Source organism: Branchiostoma belcheri, unplaced genomic scaffold (assembly GCF_001625305.1).
Source record: "Branchiostoma belcheri isolate BF01 breed outbred unplaced genomic scaffold, Haploidv18h27 scaffold558, whole genome shotgun sequence".
Lineage (NCBI taxonomy): Eukaryota > Metazoa > Chordata > Leptocardii > Amphioxiformes > Branchiostomatidae > Branchiostoma > Branchiostoma belcheri.
The window spans coordinates 12,233-30,086 of NW_017804196.1; the positions used below are offsets into that span (position 1 = coordinate 12,233).

The window sequence follows — 17,854 nt, forward strand, 5'->3', positions numbered from 1 at the left end:
ATAAATTCTAAAGATTGTACTTTCAAATAGAAACGATAGGTGGCATGATTTTAAACCCCTGATAGTTCCGGACAAAGCGGACTCAGTACAACAGGCAGCAGAGGCAAGAGGCAACAGAATGAGCTCCGCCTAGAGATTGAATGGTTCACTGCAGTATTCAGAAATCCACATCATGTACATATACAGCCTTATGTTGAACCTTTGTGACGTCGGGCCATATTGGCCATGGCTGTGCCTGATACGTATACGAACGGTCTTTATATTAACCCTTTCTACTGAAAAAAGTTCTTCTCAACTCTAATGGTCTAATGCTTTATATATTTATTATTTGTAAATTTTCATGTTTTATGTTTTTTATGTCCTGCAATTCTTACCAAGGTCAGTGACTTGTAATGAGTAACAGTAGCCTTTCACTTCAGTAGACCTTGCACGGTGGGAGAGGGCACAAAAGGCCGTGGGAGCTGTAAATGCACAACAATGGACCTGCTTCAAACTGTTGTGAATATTAAATCTGTCAATTGTTTTTCTGCGCACGGCATTGTGCCCACCGTGTGACCTCACAGGTGACCGTGGGAAACACTCAACTGACAAATTTCATTAAAACTGACGATGTTTGTAGGGGTGTCGCACGCTTAGATTAAGCCGGAAACACAGATATTGTTGGTATGAAATGGTTACCCTACCTAGGCTTCCAGGTACTACTTAGCGACGTCCCGAATCGACCTCTCTGTCCGAACATTTTACAACCTTCATCAACAATAAACTCACTCCTCAAATTTAAGTTTATATAAACACTGCATAAGATAAACATAACCAAGTCCCACTTTCCTGAAGTATTTTAGACAAGATATAAGAAATGGCGCTCTGTAAACCTGAAGGGTGCTGTTTAAAAAGTTGTGCTCTCTCTTCCACGGATTCTGATAAACATCTGTGACGTAGGACCATAATGACCATGGCTGTGCCTGATACGAACGGTCTTTACATTAACCCTTTATACTCTAGCTGATGCTTTACATATTTATTATTTATCATTTTTCATGTTTTTTCATATCCTGCAATTCTTTCCAAGACTGGTATAATAGCTCAATCAGCAGGGTGCTCGCTTTAGAACCGTGAGGTCGTGAGTTCAAACCCCGGTCTGGTTATATCAAAGACTTTGAGAATGGTACATACTACATTCTCTGCTTAGCACTCAGCATCTATGAAAAAGAGTATGGGAAGATCAAACACACAACACTACCAGTGGGCTAGCCCCCTGTTGTATTGCTTGCACAACGTTAACTGTGTGGCCCAAGAGCTACAGCAAATGAGATGGGCGCCACCCTATGCTCTGCACAGAGTGAAATGGGAATTTTTTCAGTTACTTGCAATGAGCAACCTTGAGATTTGATCGTCCCTAGACTGTGAGTTCAATGCACCTTGCACGGTGGGAGAGGGCAGAAAAGGTCGTGTGAACGATAAATGAACCTGGTGGTTAAAGTCATCAATATTAAATCTGTCAAAATCGTTTTCCCGCGATCGTCGATAATTAACTGCATTGTTTCCACCGTGTAACCACACAGGTGATCGTGGGAAACACTCAACTGGCAAATTTCATCATAAAACGGCTTAAAAGTGACAATGTTTGTAGGGAAGCCACAGGCTTAGAATAGATTGAAAACTCGCGGTCTTTAACCCATTTGGGACTGCGGATAGGTGGTAACTATTTTTGTCGTGCCGCATTGTCACAATAGGCCTATCTATATAAATCTAAAATGACTGGTAAAGGTTGAGTTTTCCAGTTCCGTCGCACCGTAACATTTTCTGTAGTATTTCAGATTCTTAATTAACTATTTAGTACATTGGCAATCTGCCCCTCTCCTCTTTTACATTTGTCAGTTGCTCAATTGTGCTTAAATTCTCAAGGCCACCTTCGAGCAACAGACACATCCCTTGTGAGGTGATCTTCCACATTTCATGTTTCGAAGGGAAAGAAACAACCAATTATGTGGGAGGAACTCAAGCAAGCTGCCCCATAGGACAAGACGTCAAATACCATAGATAGCAGGGGAGCACGAAAAGGGTATACTGGTATGATATAGTGTATTGTTATAATGTAGACGTATTTTTGCCACCCGACGTGACTGTGTGTTTCCCTACATACTTGGCTAGCAGGTACTACTTAGCGACGTCCCTAATCTACATCTCCGTCCGAATATTTTACAAACTTAATCAGCACTCGTTAAATCCTAAGTTTAGGTAAGCTCTGAATAAGATAAACATTACAGAATCCCACATTCTTGATGTATTGTAGACCAGTTAACAAATAGCACTAGGTAAAACCAAACGGTGCTGTTTTGATAAAAGTCGTGCTCTCTCTTCCGCGTATTATGCTAAACATCTATGACGTAGGGCCATAATGGCTTTGGCTGTGCCTGATTCAAACGGTCTTTACATTAACCCTTTATACTGAAAACAGTTATTCATAACTCTAGCTGATGCTTTCTACAGTGATTTTTGTCAATTTTGATGTTTTCGAAATCCTGCAATTATTTCCAAGGTCAGTCACTTGTACGATGGGAAACACTGATTTAGTTGCAGTTCACTTCACTGCACCTTGCACGGTGGGAGAGGGCAAAAAGGTCGTGTGAACTGTACAAAAAATCTACACCACAATGGACCTGGTTCAAACAGTCCTGGGATTCGTGTGTTGGCCCAAGGACGTTTGATCAATAAAAAAACGTCCTTGGTTTGCCGGGTATAAGGCAGCGTGGGAAAGTGATACATCACGTGATTTTCCAGATCTTTAGATTTTTCGAGCATCTTCTTTTCATGTGATGTCATACCATCACATTTGACCAATCACAATCGTTGATTTGAATGACGTTTACGCAAATACAATCTAATAATAGTATGGTATATATACCTGAGCACTATAAAGTTGGAAACTGGACAGTGAGCTGGCATAAACCGACTTCGCTTCACCAACAACACTGAACCAGTAAGTACCTGTCTTTGTCCGTTTTTCTATTTTATTCCACCTGCTAGATCATGAAACGACGGTAATACTTAGTTGATGAAATATGACAACTTTCGGTGTCTTTTCTATAGCTTAAAATAAAAATACGATAACCTTGCCTGATTCTCAACTTTTTGACGTGACTGATCAGAAATTCTTACTGTGTCACCCATTGTTAAAAAACTCGAAGCTTCTTGTCCAAAATGGTCTGTGTTATCCTTCCTTTCGTGACTTTACATCGTAGTTAAGGCCACTCAGTGTTTTCTAACTCCATAGCATAGACTTTTGGCTCTTTCGCTCCTGTGCTGTGCTACAGAAATGTCTCCTGCCCACAGCATGGCTTGTTATACATGTACCCCCATTCGAGACCCTGAGGTTTCTTGTCAATGTCACGATCAAAGTCTCTCTATCCAGGCTTACGACTTGATCATTGTAGAAAGTTTCAATAAGGTTATGTTTGTTACTTTTGCCGGGAACTTTGGATTGAAAAAAGTGTGGTTTTGGAAACACGGTGACAACTCGAGAACATGCTTTGAGCCCAACCAAAGAGCAAGTTAAAACGTCATGTTTTAGACGTCTACGTTCTTGGTTTATACTGTTCTAGTTTATCGTTTTCCAACTACAAACTAAAGGTAACACGGTAGAGAGATCTTTTATAACAGGTATTTTCCTTTTTTTGGCTAAGTTTAACAAAAACCGTGCATTCGTCGCTGTATATACTTGCAGGCGAAGGTGGCGTGTTTAACTGAGTGGCCTGTTTAAAGTTAAAACCTGAATGACTTGTTGTGTTTCTACTTGTTTAAAAGCCTTAAATTTCTGGTTTTTAAATCTTTTATAACATTTCAAGTATGTTGAGCGGCACTGCAGAGATTTGAGCTGTTTTTGTTTCAACGGGGCGAAATATTGTAAGTTTGCCCCCCCCCCCCTGCCTTGTCAGTTATTTAATATAGGCCACGTTTCAGACTCACGACTTTCTCTTCAATTTTACGGCCCAAACCTGAGATTTCACCCTGCCTGAAGGTTAATTCTTGGCAGATTATGCTTCTGTGGATATTGCGATGCCTTTTTTTTTAACAGAGAGAGGTCCTATAACTTAAATATAGGCTTCAAACACCACGAAATGTACCTCCGACCTACATGTAGAGCCATTTTCACACACCGTTAGCTAAGGTCACATTTCCAAACTGCTGTTGGCATAAGCGACAAATCGGCAATTCTTATCAGGAATATACAAATAGTACTTATGGTTATCTTTAGCTGTGTTTTATTGTCGTTTATAAACTTGTAGTATTTTTCGTTCCCAAAAGCTGCCCAGTCGGGCCCCGGTTTGGAAATGTGACCTCATCATTAGGTTGATCATTTCTTTATGTGCTCAAAACAAATGAATGATAAGAAACTAACCTTTATACCATTGTGTACGGGCTGTGATCTCCTTTGTTGCTCGCTCAAAGTAAATCCAGGCTTTTTGTAACTTGGATGCAGACATTATCAAGTTCCCATGTATCGTTGAGAATCTTTAGGATAGTGCAAAAGTGAAGGAAACTGGCCAAATTGCCAGAAAATGCAAAAGAGGCTGGATGTGATGTACGAAGTTGTGTTGTTGCGTCTGAAGTCTCAGGGTACTTGTTTCACCTGACAGGGACAAAAACACAACCTGTACATATGTCCTCGGGCAGGTTTTCCTTCCAGCTCATTTGGTGCCCCGGTGTCATCACGCCAGTGTTGTCAGACAGGCCGCCATTGCTTACAGGCCACCGTGGTAGTATTTTGTCCCCTTGTGCTCAGTATGCAAAATGTGGCCTTTTTTAAAATTCCAACATGTAATCACAGGACGTGGTACGGCACCCTCAAGTTTTATTTTCAATTTATAATAATGCCGCCACCAACACAGGGAACAAGACAATGCCCATTTTCACCTGAGCGAATTGTGGAAAGTCGTGTAAAGTGCGTTTCCCAAGATCGGTGGCATGTCAGGACTCGAACCCGGGACCTCTTGATTCCGAGTCGAGCACTATGCCGATACGTCACGCGACCCCACTGGCCCAAAATTTGCATACCGAGCACAAGAAGACAGAATTAATGGGATAGAAATACTCTAAACGAGACGATGAGTAAAGGTGATTGAAACATTTTCCACGTGCACCAACTATTTGATTTGTGTTCTTGGCAATTTTAAAACTTTTTGGTGATCTCAATCATGATTTCTAAGGCTAGAGTACACACTAGGGCGAAATGGCAGGTATTTAAGGCAGGATGCGGAATTTTCTGGCAAGCTTTAATAGAAAAGGCCGGGTTAATTTGTTTTTGGCGCAAAGCCCTTGTCATGGTTAGGTCGCAAATTCGTCGGTGCCCGTCGGGGATATAGCTCCGGTCGGGCTTTTTAGTCTGGAGACACCGGTTGTCGTGGTCTATTCGGGGGAGGTTCAATGAATGTGTGACAGGGCCATAAGGAGGTTCCCACACTCATTTTAAGTTGTTGGACAGGTGTCGCCACCTGTTATAAACCGCAGTGGCATTGTTACTCATATTCAAGACCTGTTGGCATAAAAGTGCAGGAAAGCCCAGGAAGCTGTATGTTGCTGATGCGAGTATAGTTCTACGATAAGTTTTATTTGTTTGTTTCTTTATTTGTACAAATAAGATTGTGAAACGCAGATGGCTCAGTGTAGCAGAATATCAATACAGTTTTCATGTAGTTGATTGCAATTTATATTTCTGTAGACAGTTCGACGACTTGAATATGAGTGACTGATTCCTTTATAAACTCTTCCCTTTGTTATGCCATCAACAAAAGTAGACGGGTGTAGTATTTCAAACTTTTCAAACCTGCACCACCTTTACAGAAGGAATACATATTGCTTTTGCACAGTGTCTTCTTCTTTTGACATACAAATCGTGTAAATTTGTAAACTGACAGAATGAAATCCCTAATTACCGGTCTGTGTTCAGCTGTTGTACGCTGACACGATGGCGGGTCCGTGTACATCAGGGTTCTGGATGTGGATGGTTCTGATACTGATAGCGTCGACTGCAACAGTCACTGGGCAAGGTAAATTTCCATTTCTGTTGGGGTATTGATATTCTCACACATCATTTTGGTTTCTTAGTCGTCACTTTATGATAACTAATCTGGCATTTTGTTAGGGGAAATGCTATTGGTAACATGTGATTAGCCCCTCATCTATGTTTTGCGAGTGCCTGTCTCTGAATAATTTTGGTCTTGCCAATTACCACTGAAATCTGTGAGATAGATACAGCTAGTGGTATAGATTTTGTAACATGCTTTAAACCATCCATTTAAGCCTTCCAAAGGTATGGTGCTAGTGGATATATAAAGTGTACAGCATTGTTTCATTACATATCCAGTTGTTAGTGTATAAAGTTAATGACTGGCAAGTACATGCTTTATCACGTCACCTATCTTCGTTTTCTTTTCCTACAGTGTTTTCAGTATCAGGCTACGTGTATAATTCTCGTTAAATCAAACCTTTGGTTCATGGCAGTTGTGTACAATCATGTCCCTTTACGTCGTATATTTTGAAACTATTTTTAAATACGATTAACATTTTGGGACATCAAAACCAAGCTGGAACATAATCATTTTATCAGTTTGTCAGGATCCACTTGGGATGGAATCTGGAGCCATACCTGATGGAAGCATCACTGCATCTTCGTACTACTATCATGAGTATCGACCCTACTACGCTCGGTTAAACGGTGTTCGCAGTTACGGTTGCTGGCTATCCGGGGGAAGCAGCGTAGGACAATGGTTACAGGTTAGTATACAATTTAATGGATTTAAAAAAAAATGCATACTTCTTGGTTTGTGATTATTGTGAAAGGATTAGTAGTATTTACTGTTTACGTTATAAAGTCTGATCTTGTGATTTGCGTCAAATTATCAGAAAGTAATAAAACATGTGTTTTTCAGGTAGATTTAGGAGAGATGAAGCGCGTCACGGGCACCATTATTCAGGGTCAACAACGGGGTGCGGAACGGTGGGTGACGTCATACAAAATCCGGTACAGTGCAGATCAGACTGTTTGGACCACATATGCGGGCAGCGATGGCTCTGACATGGTAACCTAAAGAAAAATGCTATAGGACACTTGTCCTGCATTCTTTGTGGATACCTTTTTTATATTCAAACATGAAGTCACAAGACGTGGTGGCGGCACACTCGAGTTTTGTCAAGTTATATCAATGCCGCCACCGACACGGGATACCTGTTTGTGTAGTAAATATAAATGTTTTTTATTTATTTGACCCTACCCCAGCTGTTATCTGTCCTTGTCCAGCAATCTTCTCACAAAGCTCTCCTCTACTGATCGTCTTTAGAAGGCGCCAGGTTATCAAACCTATGGGTGTCGTCTGCTGAAGTATTGCATTTGATAACATGCCCTAAGAACGGAAATTGTAAAGAAGATCTAAGGGTGTAGTTAAAATTCCCTCATCTGAATAAATCTTTTACCTTCCAGGTTTTTCCAGGCAACACGGACACAAACACACCTGTGACGAACCTGCAGGACAATCCCATTGCTGCCCGTTATGTGCGCTTCTACCCTCAAACCTGGCATAATTACATCGCCATGAGGGTGGAGATTCTAGGCTGCAGTAATACAAGTAAGTTTTGGTGTTGTATTTTTATATTCTAGTTCACTTCTAATCCTTACATAAGGCACTTTGGAGAGCAAGTTTCTATCTAGGTCTAGCAGCAATACCTGCAATATATATCATTGTCAACAGAACGGAAACTGTTTTCCGTCTCTTTTATCATTTGAATTTTTGGTAAGTAACTTGGGTAACTTAAGTCTCAAAACAGTAAGTATGAACCATATTCTACATGTTGTACGTGTGTGTATAATTCTCTTTTGGTGAAACCTTTGGTTCATGGCAGTTGACCTGTTCTGTACAATAATACCCTTTACAACGAATACTGTATTTTGAAACTCTGGAAAGGTTTAGCAATACTATTGACATTTTAGGGATACCAAAAACCAACTGGAACTCATCAGTTTGTCTCGATCCGCTTGGGATGGAATATGGCGTCATACCCGATGTACGCATCACTTCATCTTCGATCACCAGTCCGGATTACCAGCCCTACTTCGGACGGTTATACGGAGTTCGTGGCGGAGGTGGCTGGGCAGCAAGAACAAACGTCATTGGAGAATGGTTGCAGGTAAGTATACAGTTTGATAGTTTTTTTTTTAAATACATACATTTGGGTTGTGCTTATTGGAAAAGGGATTATTTTCTGTTTACTTTATGAATGGCATCTGACTTGTGTTTTGTGTCAAATGATAACAAAGTAACAAAAATTGTGCATTTTAGGTGAATTTAGGAGAGATGACATACGTGACAGGCATCACTACACAGGGTCGTTACCGGAGGTATGAACAGTGGGTGACGTCATACAAACTCCAGTACAGTGAAAATGGGACTAGTTGGACGACATATGCCAGCCGCGATGGATCTGACATGGTAACCTACAGAAATATGTCATGAAAAAGAAAAAAAACTGTTATTAAGATTGTCCTGTATTCTTAATGTATACCTGTCTGTATGTAATGTCTCTTTAATTGACACTACCCCAGTTGTCATCTATCCTGGTCCAGCCATTTCTCAAAAAGCTCTACTCTACTGATCGTCTTTAGGAGGCGCCGGGTTATCAAATCAATGGGTGTCGTCTGCTTATGTTTTTTATATCATAAAATTTCTAAAGGAGATTGTTAGTAAAGAAGATTGAAGGAGTAGTTAAGATTCTCTCATTTAAAGAATTCTTCTGCCTTTCAGGTTTTTCCAGGCAACACAGACACAAACACACCTGTAACGAACCTACTGGACAATCCAGTTGATGCCCATTTTGTGCGTCTCTACCCCCAGTCCTGGCATAGTTACATCACCATGAGGGTGGAGATTCTGGGCTGCAGTAATAAAAGTAATTTTCTGTTGTTGCATTTTTATATGCTAGTTCACTTGCAATCCTTACCTGATAGCTTAGGCCCTCCTGTGTCTCCAGACACATTAGTCAGCAAGTTCCCATGTAGGTCTAGCGGCAATACTTGCAATATTTATCATTATTAACAGGACAAAAACTGGTTTCCAGTTGAAACTTCCGAGATGTTCTTCAATACGATTAACATTTTGTGGACACCCCAAACCATCTGGGACATAATCTTTTTATCAGTTTGTCAGATTCAACTTGGGATGGAATCTGGCGCCATACCTGGTGGACGTATCACTGCATCTTCGTCCTACAATCATGATACACGACCCTACTACGCTCGGTTAAACGGTGTTCACAGTCATGGTTGCTGGATACCCGGGGGAAGCCGCTTAGGACAATGGTTACAGGTTAGTATACAATTTAATGGATTTTTAAAAAATGCATACTTCTTGGTTTGTGCTTATTGTGAAAGAGATTACTAGTATTTCTTGTTAACGTGATATAATCTGATATTGAGATTTGCGTCAAATTATCAGAAAGTAATAAAACATGTGCTTTTCAGGTAGATTTAGGAGAGATGAAGCGCGTCACGGGCACGGTCATTCAAGGTCGCCAACGGGATTACGAACAGTGGGTGACGTCATACAAACTCCGGTACAGTGCAGATCAGACTGTTTGGACCACATATGCGGGCAGCGATGGGTCTGAGATGGTAACCCCCAAAAAATGAATATTATGACCCTTGTTCTGCATTCTTTGTGGATGCCTTTTTTTTAATTCCACTATGAAGTCACAAGACGTGGTGACGGCACACTCGAGTTTTGTCAACTTATATTACTTTAATGCCGCCACCAACAGGGGTACCTGTTTGTGTAGTAAATATAAATTTATCTCATTAATGTGACCCTACTCCAGCTGTCATATGTCCTGGTCCAGCCATCTTCTCACAAAGCTCTCCTCTACTGATCGTCTTTAGAAGGCGCCAGGTTATAAATGTATGGGCGTCATTTAAATAGGCATTGTATTTGATAAAATGTCCTAAGAACGGAAATTGTTTGTAAAGAAGATCTAAGGCTGAATAATTCTTTTACGTTCCAGGTTTTTCCAGGCAACACGGAAATGAGAACACCTGTAACGAATCTATTAGACAATCCCATTGCTGCCCGTTATGTGCGCTTCTACCCTCAAACCTGGCATAATTACATCGCCATGAGCGTGGAGATTCTAGGCTGCAGCACTGACAGTAGGTTTCTGTTGTTGTCTTGGTTAGAGTCCAGTTCACGTGCTGTGTTTTATCAAATGTTACGTCTTGACGGCATTTGCAGATTACAGGTGATGGGATCAGTACAAACTTGGTAGAGTAGACAGGCATTTCATGTCATAGGGTCCAGGGAAAAGGGTACAAATTCACGGGAAAGTTTTATTTCTGATATGCATATCTACTGTTGTTGTTTTCAGTTCACATTCACAGTTCAGTTAACATTTGCAACGGAGAATGCCACAAGCCCATTTTGTAAATTGTTGACATTTTGTAAATTGTTACCTAATCCTTGAAATGAATAATGCTAGCGGATCGATGCAGTCAACTGTAAAAGTACATCAGTAGGTGAATGGCAGATACAATCTGATCAAGACATCTACCCCGAAATTTCCTTTTATACAGTGTGTCTAATAGCAAGCTACGTCAGTTTTGACGGAGTTTGCTACAAGGATTTTGCTGAGCTAAAGACCTACGATCAGGCTAAACAGACGTGTGCTGCAGACGGGGGAATGATAGCCATGCCGAAGAACAGCGCGATCAACACCTTCATCCACAATCTGGCAAGAGGCGGAACACGTTGGATTGGGCTGAATGACATCGACAACGAAGGGCAGTGGGTTTTTGAAGACGGCCAAACACTTGCGTCATCCGGCTATGCCAACTGGAATGGGGGTGAGCCGAACAATGGTGGCGGGGACGAAGACTGTGCAGCAGTTTTTCATACCACGCACATCTGGAATGATGCACGCTGCACCGTCAGCAAGGTAGCATTCATCTGTCAGCTAGGTATGTGCTGTAATTTCCAACCTTAATGATCGATTGTCAATGATGGGGGTTTGAAGGTGTATGTTTGTGATACAATTTTGGTGTAAAATACTACTTGCTGAAGTAAAAATGACATCTCTCAAATGCTTGGCTTGTCTGCCACTGGTGTCTTTAAAGTGATTATATTCAATATTAATGGTTTGAGAGGCTTGCCTCCTATAGAAATTTTACGACGATGGCCATTGATTGGCTGCAATGAGGCGTCTTGGTGCTAAATGGAATTTTTGGTCAACGGAAAATCAACAGATGCAATTTTATTTTCATAATTAAGGAGACGTGATAAAGCAAGAATGTTACAAAGCTCTAAATATCTACTATAGTTGTAGGTACTGTAGTTGAAGCCGGTTGGTCCGACTGGGGCGCATGGTCAGGCTGCATCGGTACCTGTGGAAACGGAACGGAGACTCGAAACAGAACCTGCACCAACCCTGCACCAGCGAACGGAGGGGCAGACTGTGACGGTCCCGCTCAGGACACACAGGCATGTGACACAGGAGTGTCCTGTCCAGGTGAATAACTTAATAATGCTGTCACCATGGATCTTAAGATCAGTTATGAGGACATGTAAGATTCTTAGAAATAAGTTTCTTGCTTCATGGACTATGAATAGATACAACCAGCACTGTCTATAGAAATTATTCAAAGGGACGAACTTTCAGTTTTTCCGCGTACATTAAATGTACTTAATTTGTCTCCAATTAGTTGATGGCGGTTGGTCCGACTGGGGCGCATGGTCTGACTGCAACGTGACGTGTGGAGTCGGGACGGAGACTCGGAACAGAACCTGCACCAACCCTGTACCAGCGAACGGAGGGGCAGACTGTGACGGTCCCGCTCAGGAGACACAGGCATGTGACACGGGGGTGTCTTGTACAGGTAAACTAAGTCATACTGCCGTAAATGTGGATCTAAAGATTATTGGATATCAGGAATTGTAAGATTCTGATCTTAAATCATCTTTCTTACTTTTTGGGCTATGCATGGATACCAACAGTGCCTACAGAAACCAGATACTATGATACAGGATCGGCTACGTGAATATATTAACGAAGATTTCGTAGTGCAAAAATGAGGTAAAAGATTGCCCGGAATAGGCTAGGCCACCTTGTGGTTCGCAGCTGTTACTTTCCTGCAACTTAGCTGTAACGTCGTTAGTTAATGCACCCTTAGCTCTTGACAAACCACACAATGCAGATTTAGAACAAAAAAATCGCTCTCCTTATTGGCCGAGGGAAAATGACTAAATGTAATTTTAAGCCAATTAAACATCAACAGATGCCAAAGGGGAGACTGAAAGACAAGCACAGTTGGGGCATCATCACTAGAAAGCTTCAATAGTTTAAACAACTGCTGCATAAACGTGCAAAGATTGAATGTAACAAGTCGTTCGGTGTGATATAGCACAAGGACCAGACGCCACCTCAACCACCGTGACGGGACTGCCAACCACGAAATACACCTTCACGCTGACTTCTTTCGACGAGGACGACCAGACAAACGGGGAGATCGGTGGCACATACGCCACATATCCAGTGGCAGAGCTATCGGGGCTGACCCTCGATGATGCCGGGATTGGTCATCTCACCGTTTCCTGGACAGTCGTGGGGAATCTTCCGATCTCGCGCTACAGGCTCCGCTACCAGCCGGCAGACGGGTCGGGCTCGTACCAGGACCTCTTCCCCGCACCAGGACCGGACGTCACCTCGGCAACAGTGCAGGGTCTGCTGGCCAACACGGAATACACCCTCTCGCTGACTTCTTTCGACGAGGACGACCAGAAAAACGGGGAGGTCAGTGGCACATATACCACAGGTGAGTGCTGTGAACATGATGCATTGAATTCGGGGCCTAACAGGAGTTTGTGCTTCATTGTATATGCATTGTAAGCAATCCCGCCTCTGGATTTGAAGGTTAGGGGTTCGAATCCAAAATCAATTTTCCTGCTACCAGGGCTTGCAGTTCATTATAGTTGACGAAGACCCAGTCATACAATTTTCTCAGCATACTGTCTTACTATTATCATTACAGATCCGGTTGTTGTGAACGTAGTGTGCGACCAGGACAGTATGAGTCTGTCCATCCCCCGTGCGGCGCTGCCGGCTGTGAATGTGGAGGACCTGCACCTGCTGGACCCGGACTGTGGAGCTACTGAGGACGAAGACGAAGATGTCTTTAAGTTTGAGACACACCTGCAGGAGTGCGGAACCCGGCAGGAGGTAAGACAGAAAACCCCAGTTCCTCTCAACCTAGAGTGTTGTTAAGTCAAGTGGACATCTTTGGAATTTTTTGTGACCTGCTGCAAAATGGACATTGTCCGAAACAATTTGCTTCACTTAGAATTCCGTGAATATTTTCACTTAAAATTGTTCTGTATAAGTGATAGGTACCTTTTTTAAGCCAACTAATTTTAGGTCCCGTGCTTTATTCCTTTTTAATGCATCTTTCATTTGGTTGCCGTGCCTCTTATATTCCCTCAGACCTCAGGAGACGACAAATTCATCTTCTCCAACGAAGTCATTGCCAACCAAGTGACTCAGGCCAACGGTGCTGTGCGTAACCAGCCGGTAAACCTGCCCTTCCAGTGCGAGTTCCTCCGTCAGCACGTAGTTTCCCAGGGCAACGACATCATGTATAACATCCCCTCTCCTCGGTAATACCCTCCCTGCTGTGGCTCAAACATGCCCAGGACTATCGATAATAATTTCATGGGGTTGGAGGGAGGGCATACAGGATATGGGGATTTTTTTCTTACACAACAAGCACTTTCTCACCTGCTGTCCCCTACATCTGCTACAAATAGTGGCGAGAAGCAGAACTCCAGTCAGAAGCTATGTGGCTGGGAGACATCAAAACGTAAGCAGGTGAGACAGTGCGGGCTGTGTAGGAAGAACATTCTCGTATTTATGCCTAAGGCTATGTTTAACAGTGACTTCTTGATTATCAACAACTTGAATAATGATTGCAGAGTAGTTGGTTGGATTCAATGTTCAGTTTAACTGCTTCTTTAACCAGTTTTTGCAATCTTCTTGCAGCCTTCAAATCATTGACGCCAACAACAGCTTCACCATGGAGATGCATATGTTCACTTCGGAAGACTTCAGTGCAACCTACAAGAGTTCTGACTTCCCTCTTCAGGTTAGCAAGTTTTTATCTTAGCATAACCAGCCTCTTTATAATCTTATTGTGTTCTGACACCAATGAAAGACATCTTCGAAATGAACAAATTATTGATCAATTTGATTCAACTTAACGGCTCTAATCCTGATGATATAGTTTGCACAGTTATATTTTAAAGTTTAGTGATTTTAGTAAAACCAAGTAGTATGCCTTCACTAATTGATGATTAGTTGATTTGACCATTTTAGTCATTATTAGTTCTCTGATCTGACCTCTGATTCTTAGTGCTCGATTCAGGTCTGTACTGTAAATCTGTACTTATTTGTATATTTGTTTTATGTATTTGTATTGTTCGACGATCCCTCGAAGATTATTCCCATAAAGGGACTAAAGGGTATGTCAATAAGCACAATCAATAGAACGAAACTGCTCTTGTACACACCCCAGGTCTCACCATCCGACCGTCTTCACTTCGGCCTGAGCGTGGCGTCATCGCTGGACAACCTGGAGCTGTTCGCCCGTGACTGTGTCTCCACTCCCACCACCAGCCCTGACGACTCTCCTAGGGTCAGCATCATCGCCAATGGGTACGTGTTTGACTCCATTTGCTTAAATATTTGATTACTTAGGACTTTAGTTGTTTGGTTGCGATAGGTGGATAATTTGGGCTGCCTAGTTAGTTAGTTTGTTGCTTGGTTTTAAGTCTGGCTACTAAGTAAATAGCTGGCTGGCTAGCTGACCGGTTTCTTGGCTAATTTCTTGGTCATTTGGTTGTGGTAGGTGGGTGAATTTGGCTGCATAGTTGGTAGGTTTGTTGCTTGGTTTTTTGTCTGGCTAGCTAGCTGGATGGCTAGCTGACAGTCATGGTTTATTGGCTAGTTGGGTGGAAGCTTTGTTGAGTACCTTGGATTTTTTTCTCATTTGTTTCATTGTTAGTGATATACGTTGGTTGGTGGGATGGTTGTTTAGTTATTTAGTGGTTTGGTTTGGTTGGTTGGTTGGTTGGTTGGTTGGTTGGTTGTTTAGTGGTTTGGTTGGTTCTTTATGCAATATTGTGGCAATCACGAGTTACCTTTCAGTATGAAAGAGTTTGGGTATAAATGACTTGTTCCATCTGAATTTGCAGCTGTCAGGTTGATGAAACTCTACAAAAGGACCCTGACCTTTCTAACGACAAGGCCCTGTGCTACGGCGTGGACGCCTTCGCGTTTCCCAACGCTCTCGACCCCAGTCTGGTAGAATACAATCAGTGTTTCAAAGCTGCCACTTTTGTGGTGACTGGTGGATGGGGATGATATGGATGATTAAATGCTTGGTGATAATTACAGTGGCTTATGTCATATATCTGAATGACAAGCTCTTCTAAAGCAAATTTTCGGTATCATGAGTTTGAGGGCATGCATGCACCAACACAAATGATGGGTCAGCTGAAACGATAGAACAGCTACAACAGGAAACATATGTTTCAAAAAGCTTGGCGGAGGTTTGGGTCTGCTCAATGCTGTTCCTGACTGTCAATGACATGTTCCATTATTCCATCAGGTGTACTTCCACTGCACCATGATCATCTGCTTTAAGGACGACCCTGACTCTCGGTGCAAGCAGGGCTGCATCCCACCAGCAGCACGGCGCAGGCGAGCCGTCTCGGACGGGACGGAGACCAGGGTTCGTCGTGAGAGCAGCAGGGACAAGCGGGCGGACATCACCCAAGGACCCTTCCAGGTGCAGTCCGGAGAAGCAGGAACAGGTAGATCATAAAAAAGCGTTTTCTACAGCAGTAAGGAAGACGAAAAATTAATACATTTTGGGAAGGATTGCTCATGAAGCTAAACATACATATATATCAATGTGTTCTTGAAACTTGGGTTCCTGAAAATATAGTAGGATATGTGCAAGCCTTGTTTGCAACGTTCTAGATGCTGCTTACATTGTGCTTGTATGGGATCTTTGCCTATTCATGCTTAATGATGAGAAAATGACAAACTGAAGATCCACTCAAGGCAAACTTTATAATCGTTTCTCTTATTCCACAGGACCAGCCGGAGTGCCGCTGGTTACCGCGGTGGGAGCGGCTGTTGGAGTTGCCGGGATCATGGTGCTTCTGATCGTGGCCGGTGTTCTGGCGAAAAAACGGGCCGGCCTGGCCTTAGGGAGGAAGAAGCGTGATGACGACACTGTCGGTAAGTCCCTGTAGTTTTTGTTCTATCACTTTGTGACATGTCAATATTTGATACCAACTTATAATCAGTATAGTAGAAATTGAATTAGTTATTGTGCATCTATATTTTTCATCCAAGAAAGAAAAGTAGACACTGAATTAGCATCTTTCTTGCAAAACGTTTTCTACATTCTCATGACAAGTCGTTATATAATATAATGCAATGTCACAATACTAACCACTAGTCAAAAGAAAAATGATTTCTATTCTAGCACTATAAATGCTAAACCTTGCGCTTTGTGGATGCTATCTAACTGTTACAGTAAGTCTGCGTGACCTTATTATGGGTCTGTGGATTGTGGCACCGTTTTGATTAGTGGATTCTGTTTTCTCTGTCAGGACTGGACAACTACTCATACCAGACTTGGGGAAAGATGAGCAAGGCTGGCATTGCTGACACCAAAGCCTAGAGCGTGCTCTTTCTACCAGGACCAGAGTTATAAACACTGAAACAATGTACATAATTCCTACGCTTGCTCTAGTCTTTACCAGCTTCCTTAGCAGGTTCTATTTGTACTGGGGATCTTTTGACAGCTAATGAGGCTACGCCTTGACATGCTTTCTAATAATAAATCTTCTTCAGTTTAGGGACCGTAACCATCATACCAAGCATCAGACCATCAACGGAGAAGGCTCCCAGTCTAACTTCACAATGTAGTGAACTTTGTTACGATAGCATAGCCATCATCATCATTATCAAAGGCTCTCCATATAATTTAGACACCGTGTAGTGAACTTAAGCATCATAAAACAGCAGTTTCGACTCTTCATATTAAGTTAGACACACTGTAATGAGCTTTTTTTTATCATGTCGATAATAGATAGTATTAGGCTCTCTGGCGAATTTAAGAGAATTTTACCACCATGCCATTGTAAGTATAGGCTATCTGGTGACGCGTAAATGTCAAAGAAGAACGCTAAAAGTTAGCTGGTGGCTGTTTTTTTATGTTTAAGAGCTTGGATTAGGTACCAATCATGGACTTATTTCAGGTCGTCTTGGTTTTCTAATCACCTACTGCTAGACTTTTGTGCAGATTACGACAATTAGGCTTTTTCTTAACTTCTAAATTGACATTAACTGCTGCGCTGTAGCTGGTGATTTCTATATTACAGTATAACGGGGCCTTCCCTCTTATAAGATTTTATACAAAATCTCTTGCCATTTTCTAATATTTTAGAGTCTATACACAATATACTTCTTTCTCTCTCTACTTGCTTAAAAAGTATCGCGGTGAAAAAAAGGGCAATGTGACAATGACTCGATATGCAGAACACATTGGCTAATGTGACATAGATCACTTATCAATTCCTAAAACCCTTAGAACTGCATCTATGATAGAACGCCATTCCTGCGCTAAACGTTTCATTTGAAATTGCATTAAATTTTTGCGTATAACGATCATGTTTTAGATGGGGGAATATCTGATTTAGCAGTCGTTTGTAAAATGTTTTTATTCACTTTTGAAATCTACGTTGAAAACATG

The 17,854-nt window shown here is 42.0% G+C and overlaps 1 protein-coding gene across 1 annotated transcript; it reads left to right on the plus strand.

The window, feature by feature from the left end:
• The first annotated feature begins 5,965 nt into the window (after positions 1 to 5,965).
• Positions 5,966 to 16,780, plus strand: LOC109481455. The gene is made up of 17 exons (XM_019784040.1): positions 5,966 to 6,047; positions 6,608 to 6,774; positions 6,930 to 7,079; positions 7,478 to 7,622; positions 7,985 to 8,181; positions 9,512 to 9,661; positions 10,048 to 10,192; positions 10,613 to 10,996; positions 12,437 to 12,847; positions 13,064 to 13,251; positions 13,513 to 13,685; positions 14,068 to 14,170; positions 14,600 to 14,739; positions 15,279 to 15,387; positions 15,695 to 15,899; positions 16,186 to 16,332; positions 16,710 to 16,780. The coding sequence occupies exons 1-17, from the start codon at positions 5,966 to 5,968 to the stop codon at positions 16,778 to 16,780; spliced, it is 2,967 nt and encodes a 988-aa protein (XP_019639599.1).
• The last annotated feature ends 1,074 nt before the right edge of the window (positions 16,781 to 17,854 follow it).